The 14,552-nt window shown below is 32.1% G+C and overlaps 1 protein-coding gene across 6 annotated transcripts; it reads right to left on the reverse strand.

The window, feature by feature from the left end:
- Positions 1 to 871: 871 nt before the first annotated feature.
- On the reverse strand, positions 872 to 14,426 carry LOC117210988. Of its 6 annotated transcripts, none has more exons than XM_033454500.1 (12): positions 14,070 to 14,426; positions 10,888 to 13,324; positions 10,677 to 10,810; positions 10,434 to 10,569; positions 10,150 to 10,308; positions 9,643 to 9,781; positions 9,325 to 9,542; positions 8,718 to 9,034; positions 6,620 to 8,044; positions 6,382 to 6,541; positions 6,137 to 6,305; positions 872 to 5,747 (listed from the first exon to the last, which is right to left on the reverse strand). In XM_033454500.1, exons 2-12 carry the CDS (start codon positions 13,187 to 13,189, stop codon positions 5,561 to 5,563), a joined length of 5,346 nt encoding a protein of 1,781 aa, XP_033310391.1. In that variant the 5' UTR covers positions 13,190 to 13,324; positions 14,070 to 14,426; the 3' UTR covers positions 872 to 5,560. The 6 variants fall into 6 exon arrangements, with proteins under 6 accessions (XP_033310391.1, XP_033310390.1, XP_033310389.1 ...); XM_033454499.1 differs by having other exon boundaries at positions 8,718 to 9,040; XM_033454498.1 differs by having other exon boundaries at positions 9,325 to 9,554.
- Positions 14,427 to 14,552: the final 126 nt, after the last annotated feature.

Genomic DNA, 14,552 nt, shown 5'->3' on the forward strand with positions numbered 1-14,552 from the left:
GGCAATCAGGAAAAAAAGAATGTTCTCGTAGGATCGTGAGGTGGGGCGTGCACGATAAACGGCATTCGTTAATCGAATTAATGTAATCTGAAGGAATGGCTAGGCGAGCACGAGCGGGCGTGATGACATTCTCGGTTTTAGGCTTTTCGGCTTAGGCATCTTGGTCCGGATTAAAACTTTAGACTTTAGACCGATCGACAAATGACCAATCCTATACCTCTCGGAATATCTTTCGTTTGGCCTTTTTTCCCTCTTTCCGGAGGTCTTTCAGCGAACTTCCGGTGCTTAACTTAAATTTAATACTAACGCGTCCTCTTCCTTTTTCTGTTCTTCCACGAACTGCTTAACTTTTAACGATAGATCAAACTTGTAAAAAAAAAAAAAAATAAAAACTTGAGTGAACGATATTTGAATCTAAAAGAGGAAAAACGATTCTAGGTTTTCAAAATTTATACATGCCTATACGCCTAAATACGAAAAATACATGATAGAGGTGATAACAAAAAATAAATGAAACTGTACATCACGTAAAATATCAATGCATATCAATTAAAGTACATAAAATATTACGAACGTTTTTAATTGAACAAGCTCAAAGCTTCATTTTAATTTTACATATTTTTTTATATCGTCTACATTGCTGTAAAAACATCGACATTCCAATAGATAGTTCTGTTTAATACATTTTGTATCGAATAACTTTGTGTAATATCACTTATACAAAACTATATCGATTGCGATTTAAAACTGCCTCGTTTACCGCATAGTCCACGCATTATATGTTACGTAGGTACTCGTAGATGGTAAATGTATATATAGGTATGTAGTACTTACCTTGCACTGCAATTTACAGAAATTAACTGTAGAAACGTTTCTAATGTGATTAAATATATTAAAACTCGTAATAGGTATGTACCACACTTTTCCTGCTTTTCCTTTCTCTATACATATTTAAGTCTCTTTATCGTATTTAACAAGCCACGCGTTGTAATTATTAAGAAATGTCTGGAAAGTCAAATCACGTATCTATGCGTTCCTTTTCTCTTGCTTATTGAACAAATAAAACAGAGAAACGCCCGCCATTATTTGTCTGTTCAATATTTACTAGTAAATCTGTATTTACGATTTTAAATTGTTGCTACGACAATGTTTTCGGTGACAGTAATAAAAATAGTATCGATGATCGCTTCGTACAATGTTTCTCTTTTTACCTCTGGCCCCAGCCGATAACTTTTATGGACAACAAAGAACAGAAACGTCAAAACATACAGAGTGTTTCATAACTTATAAATTGCATTATCGCTACAAATTTACAGCATATGGGTACATATGTATATAAAAGATAATTCCAAACCGTTTTAATTCTCGAGTAAACGTATAGTACAATGTGTTATTCTTATAGTAACAATATCAAGTATCTTTATCCTTAAATATTATCATCACACGCTGTCAGCGTGTTTCTATCAATTTCCACAATTTTCTATGCTAACAATGATAATGGTATTAACAAATTAAACATAAGCATAAATATAAATATAAAGAATTGAATAAAATGAAAGATAGATGATAATACAATTTACAGCGACACATTTTTCTTTTATTTTCCTAAATAACTTATGCTTTAAACTATTCATATTCATATATTCAATACACTTACGAAACATGGAAAAGAAGAACGCTACGAGATATCTATTTATGACAAACTTTTAATAGCTGTATAAATATTAAATTATTGTAGCAAACTGGAGGGCGATTTCGTTAGATTAGATTAGAATACGTTTAAAATAAAAGAAGATATGTTTGCAAAGTACAAAAAGCACAGTGTACTAAAATTCCCCATTAGAGATTAATTTACAATCCATGAAACACCCTGTATACACATGAATGTCAATTGTATTTCAACCAATCGATTACCAGCATTTTTCTATAATGTCGAATATAATTCAAATTTAATGGGAAATAATCAGAACAACAATTTCTTAAATATATCCTCTTTTATACGTTAAAATTTATTTGAAATTGTTGCTCGGACTGTTTTAAACGCCATTAAACGATATTCAATTTCAATATCATCGATAAAATGATCATTAAAATGCACAAAAGTGATAGTAATAAAAGTTGTTATTCTCGTCGCGTATGCCATAATTATATGTTCAAACTGATCGATACATAGAAAAATATTATGTATACATAATACTGCGATGAACCGTAAAAGGAGAATCGATATCGACATCGATCGATATTAAACTTGTCGTTACATGGTATCTTACATAAAAATATGTTAAAAACGAGCGAAGAGATATCGCCAAGCGTTTAGTTTGTCAGATACGTGCGTATTATGTGTATTGACTGAACGGGGAAAAAAGAAAAAAAAGAAGTACATGACTTTCATCATACTGAAAATATAAAAGGCATACACGTTTACGGGATACATCAATTGGCAAAAAGCTGAGATTAACGAAGACAAATCGAATGAAGAAATCAACAGACTCCGCCGTAATTAACGGAGAGTCCACTGATTAATCGTTCGCCAACGGTAAATTCTACATATTTTCATTAAAGATTAAAGCGAATGCCGGGTGTTTAAGTTGAAGAGCTTCGCACACACGAATCATATACCTCTACAGACTTAAACGATTAAATTTATCGATATACTCGATGAAAATTTGTCGGCTACGTTAAATGAACAGACGATATGCAACGTTTTTGTTTCATGTTTTTTTCTGCAATGTTCCCACATTAACCATCGTTGAAGTATATCTATATATTTGTTTCGTTTGCGCAGTGAAGAAAAGCTGCTGGTTCGTCTTTCTTTCTGTCAGAGACGCGTAGCGGTGAAATCGCGCTTATTGTTAGATCTACACAAATATGCGAGTTACACAATGTTTACATGTTGTGACTCGACCTTTGGACAATTTCGATTATCCTGACAAAATGCATCGGCGCATCATAGTCGCATACGCGATGCGATCTCACTTATGCGATAAAAACGAATATAAAACTATTTGTAAAAGATCGCAAGAACGGTACATGATGCATCTACATGCGCCGCATTTCGTTCATACCGCTACCATTTTATTTAGGCTCGATCCGATTAAAGTTACCGATTAAAACGGGATACAAAGGTAAAGCGTGTTCGTATTCCTCCGTTTCTCTTCCATCATACGGCGCACGATGATACTCTCACATAATTCTTCATCTACGTATGTACACACGTAGATAATGCTAACATGCTTTCTTACCAATATATTCATTGATCATATCTAATTGATCGGTATAGATAAAATAATAAATATAAAATATATTAAATTGCCATAAAAGGATTTCGAAAAATGAAAAAATGATTTGATATATTATATAAATCTTTATCTTTAAACATGCTCCTTATCATATTGCATTTCTTAATTATTTTTTTCTTTTTGTTTCTTTCTTCTTTTTTTTTTCAACGTTTTGCCATTATTATTTCCGCATCGCACACACGCATACACAGGACAGGAACAATCACGGGCGCTCTGCCCTTCCCCTATCTATTATACTACATATAATATTTCGTTCTATCGGAAATAACTTAATATCTATATCCAATATATTAGGTATTAAATAATAATCGTATCATCAATATATTAATTTTAAATAATATAATTTCTAACAAAACACCCGCCACTCAACAAATAATCAAAAATATATGATATTCGACGATATTCTTATTTGGAATTTCAGTAAAAATAATTGCGTTCTTAAGGTTTCTACTACTCATTATTATAAACTCTCGTGTAATATAATTATATTATTGGCTAACGTAAGGTTCCTTGTAATTCACAAATACATTTTTGGCATACTACGATGCGATACATTGACTATATATGACGCTAACGAATAACATATGACTCGAAATAATAAGGATACAGGAGATTATTATAGGTATGACCACACTTTCCCCAACAGAATAGAGATTGTGATTCTAAAGAAATTAAATAAACGTTAATGCTTGTCATAGGAAATGTACAAGTACGTGACGGGTTAGAGTACAAATACCGTTAAAAAGGACAATATTTTCCGATTAAAAAGTTGCAATAAGAAAAATATAATTTCATTAAAACAAAAGAGAAGTTTACAAAATACCGTTTTATTCCACGCAGTGATCGAATGTGAATTATCATTCTAAATCACTCGAATCATCTATCTTTTTTGAATAATAGTTCTACGTACTCGGTAAGATTTTATTTCATTTAAAATCGTAAAAAGCAATAAATAGATATTTATAAATTTACAACGGAAAGAATTATGAAATATTTACTGTGATATGGCAGTTTGATAAATTTAAATTAGAACTCTATAATTTCCAAGAAAGTTTTGTAACTGCTCGAGTACGCGAAACTTAGTGTTTCAGTTAAATTTTAATCAGATCAATTCCATTTCTCAACACTTCGTTATAAATGACCGTTATTAAAAATGAAACTTACATTATCTCTGTGTAATAAAATAATGCATATGCATGGATCTCGTGAACCATCGTAAGACAATGGAAGTGTGTTCTGTTTCCTGCTTGGTGTCCGCTTTCATCTCACCCATAGAACACAGTGCATAGTGCATACATTACTATTTTCACTAGATGGTCAAATACCCCAGGCGTTTGATTTCTACCTTGAAACTGTTCGAAGGTCCCCTCCAAGAAGGGCGCCACAATGATACATAGCATATACGTATTTGTATCCCCAATGTGAAAAATACTCATTTAAATATCGTAAATACTATTTCACAAAAAATAGGACTCTCTATATAAAATTGTCAAATTCTATCATCTCCCTAAAAACGTATCCATTTGCGGTAAAACAACCCGTATTGATGAAAGAATGATCGCACCGATTGCTTTGACACGTAAACATCCGATTCACGTCAAATGGTATTTTCATTGTCAAGCAATACTGAATATTGCAATAACTTGATTATTATAACGAATTCTATACACTTTTATGCTATCTTCGTCATAGATTTAGATATGAGTTTCAGAATGTTTATTGCCAGAATTAATAAAAAATTGAAGACTTTTATCGTATCGCAAGTAAGAAAATAAGTAAAGCAACGATATCTATCTTATAAGTATATATAATAATTACCCACTTTAACGTAATATTAATTATATATCTTTTTTATATTGATGACTTTAAGAATTCGACTATTTTGCGTCATTATATGTCAAGAATCTATTTATTCTCATTTCCCTTAAAAATGTAAGACCTTTTTAAGCAGTGAAATTTACCTTCCAAATAACCATTGTATAAAATAGGTAACATACAAGTAGAAAATTCTATTCGTGATCCGTAACCCTTAATTATAGAAAAAAATGCATTTATACCTATATAAACATTTTTCTATATACATAAAGATTCAAAAACAATTATCGAAAACATCGATGAAAATTCATTGATCTTTAAAATCAAAATAATCTCATCAATATGCCTATTACGCTTGAAGGGAGACCTACGTTCAGTTTCAATTTATGCAGCAAATTTTGTGCATTCCATTGGTTCCAGCACGAAGCAGTTTATAAAAAATCGAGTCATCCAGGATTCTTAACAAGTTTTTTACCGCGATAATCGTAAACGCGTCGACAAAAGAGAACCATATCCGAGGGTACTGGTATCGGAGGCTGCCGATTTTCTCTTGGATATAGTTGATCACCCGGCGGAACTATTAAACCGGGGCTTTCTAACCCTTCTTCGATTCTTCGTAAATTTTTACGATACCTATAAATAATATTAAAATTGTGATTGATGTTTATCTTTTTAAGATGTTTTATCTTCTTAAATCTGATATTCCTTTTTATGTAAAATATTTAACTGCTGCATTAAATAAATTGCGTTGCAAGTTATATTCATTAAAAAGTAAGTTACATTTTTATAGTTTTATATTGTCATTATTGTTCAATTCCATTTGAACAATAATTATCATGAGATATTAAACTTTAAACCTTTGTATTTTTGTTAAAATATAGACAGTGCTTGCAACAATGAATTAACTAGAATTTATCTACGTTAGGTGTCGATAATGATAATAAACAATTATTAGAGTTAATTAGTTTTTTTCTTTTTGTGAACTCAAAATATCTTCGAGCCTTTAAAATGAAATAACTCACCGACAATATTCATTGAATGTCAAAATATAACATTTATCTTCTATACAAGCAACACTATTTGCATCTCGATGCCGTGAAGCGAAAACTTCGTCTTCGGTATCATATTGAGTTCTACCTTGCTCGGTATGTTCAGGTCTGTAGTACCATAACAAAGAAAACATCATTTCACCTACAACAAAACTTATTTGTTTTATTTAGTTTAAATTTACTTTATTATCTCTAAGAACTACCATTAAGAAACAAACCATCATCTGGATTTTCCCATAGTGCAGCAATTTTTGCTACGAATGGTAAATCTGCTTTTCGTGGGCCACTTTTTAGTAAAACGCAATCACGAGGTCTTAGAACATCACCACTTTCATGTTTCATGCTCGCATAACATCGACGTATAGCCGATTCTTCGTTCTAAGACAGGTAATAAAATAAATAGAGCTGTTCAACATATTTTTATATCATGAATAAATCTGTTAGTTGTATGTTTACCGTTAAATAAACTTTGGCTTCGAATGGATCACCTTCCCAACTCCAACCGTTACTCCATTTGGGTTTTAAAAACGTTTTTCTGGTTAATAGTAGGCTTTCGCTTCCTACTAAGCAATCTTCGATTTTAGAGCTAGATTTTTTCACAGACAGTTTCTTCGTATTTTTTCGCTTCTTTTTTATCAATGCTGGTTTCTTACAAGACTCCTGAATGTCATATGTTTTAGATTTTGTTGTACTGTCAGGCTTTTTACCATTATCCTTTGTCTTCGCTTCATATACTTTGGATTTTCCTTTTCCTTTATATTTATTCTTCTCGTGTGTTCTTGATTTTGTTCGTGTTTCCGTTCTACTTTTGGATTGGTTACTCTTGGTAATTACCTTTGACAATTTTTCTGATGTCAATTCTTTTACTAAATCAACTTTTTTAACAACCTTCTTCGCTGCTGGCAATAAGTTTACCTCTTTCTTTTTCTCTGTTTTTTCAACATTTTTGCCCTTACGATCTCTTTTCTGTGTCATCTGTAAGCTTTGTTGAATAACATTATTAATAGTTTCCATAATAGAATTATCACTGGCAGCACGCTTCAAATAATTTGGAATATTGTTACTTGTACTTTGTTTAGAAGTTTTTGACTTCTTTGTTATATTTTCTGAACAATTTGGATACTCTACTTTACGTTTGTGATTTTGATTATCTTTTTTAGGTTGTTTTTTCTTTGAAACACTTTCATCGCTGTTGTTATCAACCTTTTTTATAAGTGGTAAAATTGGTATAGAAATTTTGGTTGAAAAATCACTATTATTCAAATCTTGCGAAGAACCAACGGAAAGAGTCCTTTTGCTTACTTTCCTTTTTTTCCTACTATCGGATAAACTATCCAAAGATAATTTTCTTTTCGATACTTTTTGACATTTTGGATGTTCTTCTTCTATTTCTGGTTTTTCTGTACTTTCTTTATCTATAGTTTCCTCGATAGTTTCTTGTACAGTTGGCTCATAATCCGGTTTTTTCCAGCTTTCACTATCGATCGTAACAACATCACTCAATTCCTCCTTAACATCTGGATCTGCATCCAATTTATCATCAAGTAATATTCCAGAATCTTTATCAATTTCAAGAATGGCCATTTGCCCTTCCTTCATACATTGTTCACATTTCATGATATCGCATTTGTAATCTGATTCACATTTAACGTTACAATTTGCAACGCAGGACACATTGTCGCCCATTTCCACACTACAGGATTCACATTTCACATTATTATTTTCCAACTTAAAATTATGAAATTTGTTACTTGAACATATTGTTACTGCTAGCTTTTCAGATGGTGAAAGAGTTTCCAATTTGACTTCACAGGTTGATGTACATGCATGTTTCTGACATCCGCACTTTTGTAACTTATCCTCTGAACAATCTTTCTCATCCTAAAACAATTGTAATTACGAATTATAAATACAAAATGTGTCAATACATCTCTTATAAACTTGTAAAACTATTACATTAGTTAATATAGTTATTATAATTTTATATTCATTGAATATTGATCCATGGCATGAGTATATTATGGAAATTTAATAATTCATTTATAAATCTACATTAATCTGTAATATTATAACATTATAAACTTCAAGTTAAAAGTCGACTATAACAAACAATTCTGAAATATTTATTACTTTCATAAACCTATCGGTGACAAGCGACGTATATAACACGTGTTTAATTTGTTCAGATATTATCGTCGAAAGTACGATAACACGCATTGTGCCATGATCGCATTTAAAATCACTTTTGTAAATAATGCTTGAAAAATCATCAGATATTTTTATACGAATTTAAAGTACAGAAAGCATACTTTCTACATGTTCACTTCTCACGATGTAGGCATTGAAACTTTTATTCATTTTCGAAAATCCTCCATCCGCGGAGTGGGTTTATTAATGAAACTGCTTCGTCGTTGAAGAGTTAATAATTCAAGAAATGTACCAAATAAACAACAGTAAATGAGCGATTAACGAATTACAAGAATACTATAACATACGATAAAATTGATAAGATAGCATGGTTCAGGTTATAAAATACTCTAAACGTAACACAAACCTTATTCTTACAATCCGAATTTTGCGGGCGATTATGTCCACCGACTAGATTGTGAGACGGAGGGACCGACGGTTGGTTCTGATTCAGGTTGCGATGAGTGTTAAGTTGGACGCGATCCGTATCCCAGGCATTGGCACCGTGAGGCGGCGCTAGCCCGGCTAGCCCCCTCGCCGGCGAGGGCGGACCTACCAAAGCACTGGGCGGCAATGACAGACCGGGCCCCGATACCACTGGCGCTCCCTTACCATTACCAATAAGGGGCCCAGTATCCACGTTTTTTGGACAAGACTGCATCGGGCATGGGCAACCCTGGAAGGCTGCATCTAAAACGAATTATTTTCTAATATCATTTTCATTTTATTTCGTATAATGTAATTAATAAAACAACTACAACATACTTTATCCTATCATTTCTTTTTTCTCAATAAGATTACCATTTTCAAATTCATAGTATTTAATAATAACTAACAATTTAATACTAGAACAACCATGAATCTTAACAGCATAATTTATAATGATTTTCTAGGAAGGAAAAATCGTCCTGTACCTAGACTATTTTATACAAACAATAACGAAAATATGTTTGGTAACTATTTAAGATACTCACGATCTACAAAAGGTCTTCCCTGAGAATGCAAGTATGCCGGATTGGGTGGTGGAGGAGGTGGTGGTGGAGGTGGAGGATATCCTCCATAATATGGTGGCAGGGGGTATTCACCAGGTGGCGGTGGAGGTGGCTGATAATCAACAACTGCTGGACCTCCTGCAGTACCACCGCTACCAGGACCGCCGCCTCCACCAGATTCCTGATATCCATAATACTGCCTGAAAAGGTACCTTTTTTTACAGTACATTAAAAATCAAAATTGAATATAATCATAATTTTGCTAAAGTAACGAAAAATAACACGGTTAGCATATTTTACCTTCTATAAGTGGGTGCATATTTATAATAAGGCGGTGGATGAGCATGTGGATGAGAATATGTTGGTGGATAACACAAATCCGCATATTGTGGTGGTGTACCATAGTATTGAGGGCAATACGCCCTATAAAATCCACCTCCTAAAAAAAAAAAAAAAAAATAGAGATGTTAACTGATAAGCAATTCAAAATCTTTAAAAATACCTTACAGAAAGTTCATAAGTTGAATTTTTTATTGTATGCATTGTTTAGATATTAGAAGAATTTTAGGCTAAGAAAGTTTTTTAAATAAAATGTTAGAAATTAAAGTTAGTGGTACAACAAAAAGAATTTTTGTTAATTTGTAAATCTAAATATTCGGAATATATGTACATCCCATTGATTTTATACCACACTATACTCTTCTTAATAAATATATGGATGAAAAAAATTGTTCAAAGCATTAAAGTAATTGAAATTTATCAAATTTAAGATTGTAATGTAAAATAGTTATTAGTATATAAATATACCTGTACTGCTTGTTCCTCCAGAAGTTGTAGAAGTTGCAACTAAATCATCTGAGCCTTCAGAATTCTGTGGAGGTGTAGGTGTTGGTTCTGGCGGAGGTCCCTTAATAGGTGGTAAAGTTGGTGGGTGCTGTATCAGTGGTCCAGCCGGCTGATAATATCCTAATGTTATATTTCGTGTATATTATACTTCTATGTATTTTTGTTCTTTCAAACATCAACTTGATTTTCAATATATTTCATACTTATTTAATAAATAATTATAATAAATAATACAGATAGTTTACCATGTTGATGTGGTGCTGAAAATGCAGAATGTCTTCTAGGTGACATATTTGGATGATTACTCTGACTCCCTGGTGGTTGCATAGAAGATAGCGCCCCCAATGGTGTATATGATTTACAAGGTTGCTCCAATTTTTGCTGGCGCAAAAGATATAAATGCATTTAACAATTTTTAAATTAATACATACCTTTTTTAAATTATATTTAAAAATAAAGAAACTCTGAAAACACATAACAATACCAACCTGATCATGGAGCTCAGTAGCAACTGCAGTAGCTGCAGTTTGAGTATGACTTGTTGAACTTATTCTATATTGCATGCCAGCAATACTGCAATAACCTTCATGATGCGTAGATCGAGTTTGATTAACATAAACACCTTAAAATAAAAATTTTGTTCTAATGTAAATAGCAAACAAATGTGAAAAGTGAACTTAATGAAATATAATCGCGTACCAGTAATAGTAACATCTGTGTCTTGGTTCACAATAACAAGTTTATTAGATGGTTTTAGAACTTCATCTTGTTCTGGATTTTGCCTTGACTTTCGTTTCTCAATGTCAGAATCATTTTGTTTACGCTTTTTAATAATTTCCACTTCTGATTCACTGGAACAATCAGAACTGCTACCACAACGATTTTTTTCATCTGAGTAGGAAGCAGCTAGAATAGCTGTAGCATTGAGGCTTGCCATTCTTTTACAAACAACCATATCCTTTAGATCCATTACTTCTTCATTTTTCTTTCTTCGTTTGATTATTTTTTTCTTGTTATGTTCCATATTTTTATCACGTTCACACTCATCATCAGAAGAAGATGAAGATGACGAACTTTCTAACATATCCCAATGCTTTCCACGTAATCCTGGTACATTCCTGAGTTTCCTTTTTGGGATATTTTCTTCTGCTTTAGTTTCTACCTTCTTTTCTTTTTCTTTACGAATTTGCTCCTCTTTCTCCTCTTTATTTTTCTTTTGTTTTTCCTTTTCAGGCTTTGGTTTGCAGAAACCACCAAGATAAACCCCTCCAGTTTCATTTTCATATAAACAATGTACTTTGGCCAATGCATTCAGGGAAGCTACTCTATATCGTTTTGGTCCACTCCAAAATCCAAACAATCTCATTCTTCTAACACGTTCATCAGATGGTGAACCGGATCTTTCTTTTTTTTTAATTTCTTTCTGCTTATTTTTTTTTGTTTCATCATCACTTTCATCTTCTGATTCTGACAATAACGTATTGCCACTTATATTGTCCCCATTAATCGGTTCATCTTTCAAGTTTGTGTCAAGTATATTTTCACTATCAACTTGCTCTTGTTTAGAAGATGCGTTATCATTTGAGCTATCTTCACAAACTTTTATTTGTTTACCAGATTCCTCGGATGATGTTTCCTCAGAAGAAGAAGAAGTTTGGCTAGTGTTCTCTATTTGTACTTTCACAACTTTCTTTTTCATTATCTTTTTCCCTATTTTTGGAGCGCATTTAACAATCTTTTTAATATCTTGTGATTTTGACTGAGATTGTTCTTCTTTACTACTTTTATCAATGTCTTTATCGTCTTCCAATTCGCTTTTTATATTAGTTGTATTTACTTCTTCATTTAATTCATCTTTAGTTATAATCTTCTTATGTTCATTTGTTAATTTTTCTGTTTCTTTTGCATCCAATCTTTTCTTAGATATAACTTTTTCTACAAGTGTTTTTAGCTTATCATCTTTTTTTAGTGCAGTATTTATTTTATTACTTTTTGAAGGCAACTTAGCTTTCATATGTTTTCCTAATTTTGGTTTTTTCTCTTGCATAATTTTGTTTTTAGAAATATTAACATTTTTTCTTTTTGTTCTTTTCATTGTTTCATCCTCTTCACTTACAGATGTTTCTTCATCTTTTACCAATTTGCTTAGTTTAATTTTTTTATCCACCAGGTTTTGAACTACCGATAAATGTGATTTTTTAGCTAAAACAGTCTTTCTAGAAATACCTTTTTTTTGCATTGATTTTGCCTTAGAATCTTTTTTAGTTCGTCCTAAGGGAGATTTAGTATTTATCATACCTTTCTCAAGGAGCTTTTTACGATCTGATTTCTTATCTTTTATCACAGATATTTTCATATTTTCCTTGATATCAGGCTTCATCAATTTTGAATCTTTCTTTTTCTCATCTTTACATTTTTTCTTCACAATGGTACAAAGGTGATCTAACTTTTCCTCGTGCAAATCATTCTCTTCTGTAACATTTGAAAGTTTCGCTTGTTCTTCTACATTTTCATCATCAAATTTACCACATTTCTTTTTGTCTTCTAGTTTTTCAGGTTTCTTCTTATTTTCCATTAGTTGTTTATCTACTTTTGGCTTCTCTTCCATTTTTTGTAGTTTCTTTTTCTCTGCACTGTCGCAAGTACACTCATCTGTGATCTTCTCATCTGTTTTATCTGATTTCTTTTCCTCAGTTTTTTCCCACTTCTTTTCATAATCTTTTATACACTTCTTTTTTTCATCCACTCTTTCAGATTTTTCTTTTCGCTTTTCTTCAATCTTTTTCTTATCTTCTATCTTCTTTCTTTCCTCAGTTTTATCTGATTTCTTTTTATCACTTTCTATTTTTCTCTTTGCATCCTCCCCCTTCTCAAGCTTCTTAGGCTTTTTCTCTTTTCTTATATCAGATATAGACTTTTCTAAAAATGATCGACGTTTTTTAGCAATTGTTGGCATCTTTGTTGCCTTCCGGGCAACTGCTGCCTTTTTCTGTGGCTTCATTATGATTGTTTCCTTTACATTTTCAATTTGATGGAAATGTGCTCAATATTTAAAAAAGCGCTGAGCAAACCATTAAAACTACCTAACTGCCATTGTAAAATATTATAACTCTTGTAACTTTTTTTGAAACTATCTCTGAAAATAAAACAAATACATGAAAATTTATTAGCATTTTTTTATCATAGAAAAATAACACAAAACATATAATAGCAAAGTAAACTACTTTTGAAATCTACTTTTTTTGAAGATATATTATTAGCAATAAGAGAACTTGTCTTATATGCATTAAAAACTTGTATAATGCAAAGATAATTCGATTATTTCTCTTTTTTTTATGAGAATCTCAAGATGACGACGAACTGACACACACACATACTAGTATTTTATATTGTTATTCGAAATAAACCATGTTTAAAGGCAATTAAAGTACAAGTAAAACGAAGTGAAACCAGTTCCATATTTCCTAACAGTCAACAAAGTATCCAAATTCTACGGTAAAATGAAGAAGAATTACGATCGAGATTGTCGAATGCGCGAACTTTCATCGACTTGTTGACAAATCGATCCCTTTGAATTTCATTACTTCCATCATATAACATGCATCAGATAAATTCGTTGTTCAAAATTTTTCACTAGAATCCGTTCGTATTTCATAGAGAAAATACAGGGAACTCACAAAAAATGTAGAACCCACGTTGAAGATAGAGAAATTAAAAGGACAAGGACAACAGGATACTTTTTAAATGTATCCGTAGATGGCCACAAGTGGCTAACATAAACCTACTCTACTGATCGATGAATTTGTCACGTACGAAATTTTGCCAAGCTCATATACTATTATAAAAGTTTCTAGTAATATATTTTCAACAAAATCACTTACATGTGTAGAATATAAGTATAATCGGCCGACAAAAAATATACATAAACTAACGCATAATTTATGTTTACGTCTATCAAGCCCTTTTATTCTTACACACGGCCCGCGAACGCTTTTTTAAACAATAAATTAATACACCAATACAATAGACTAGTCCGAAAATATTTTATTTGAACACACCACCAAAAGAAGCAATAACACGATCGTTTTACTAATACTTCCCGTCTGGTTTCATAAGATCTAACACGGATTTCGCATTTCTTTCTCCCGAAACACGTATCTCACTCGACGTCCCTGCCCTTTTACCGTTGCCTTGTCGGCCATTTTCTTCCTCGCGCCGCTCCCCCACTCCTCCTTTATACCATACCAAATAACAGATTCTATCTCTGTGGTTTTATATTCTGTGGTTTTCTTTACATCTCCACCAGATGGAATCACTTCTTCGTTTAAACTCAGTAGCAGACAGCAGTAAAGATTTTTCTCATC

This window comes from Bombus bifarius, unplaced genomic scaffold (genome assembly GCF_011952205.1).
Source record: "Bombus bifarius isolate JDL3187 unplaced genomic scaffold, Bbif_JDL3187 scf7180000008214, whole genome shotgun sequence".
NCBI lineage: Eukaryota > Metazoa > Arthropoda > Insecta > Hymenoptera > Apidae > Bombus > Bombus bifarius.

Bases quoted from the DNA above. Each gene is read 5' to 3' on its own strand.
- LOC117210988 (XM_033454494.1), bottom strand. From the start codon at position 13,189: ATGAAGCCACAGAAAAAGGCAGCAGTTGCCCGGAAGGCAACAAAGATG. The intron at 10,309-10,433 runs GTAAACTATCTG...ATATAACATTAG, and splicing joins TTCAGCACCACATCAACATG to GATATTATCAGCCGGCTGGA. The intron at 9,041-9,324 runs GTGAGTATCTTA...AATTCGTTTTAG, and splicing joins GGGAAGACCTTTTGTAGATC to ATGCAGCCTTCCAGGGTTGC.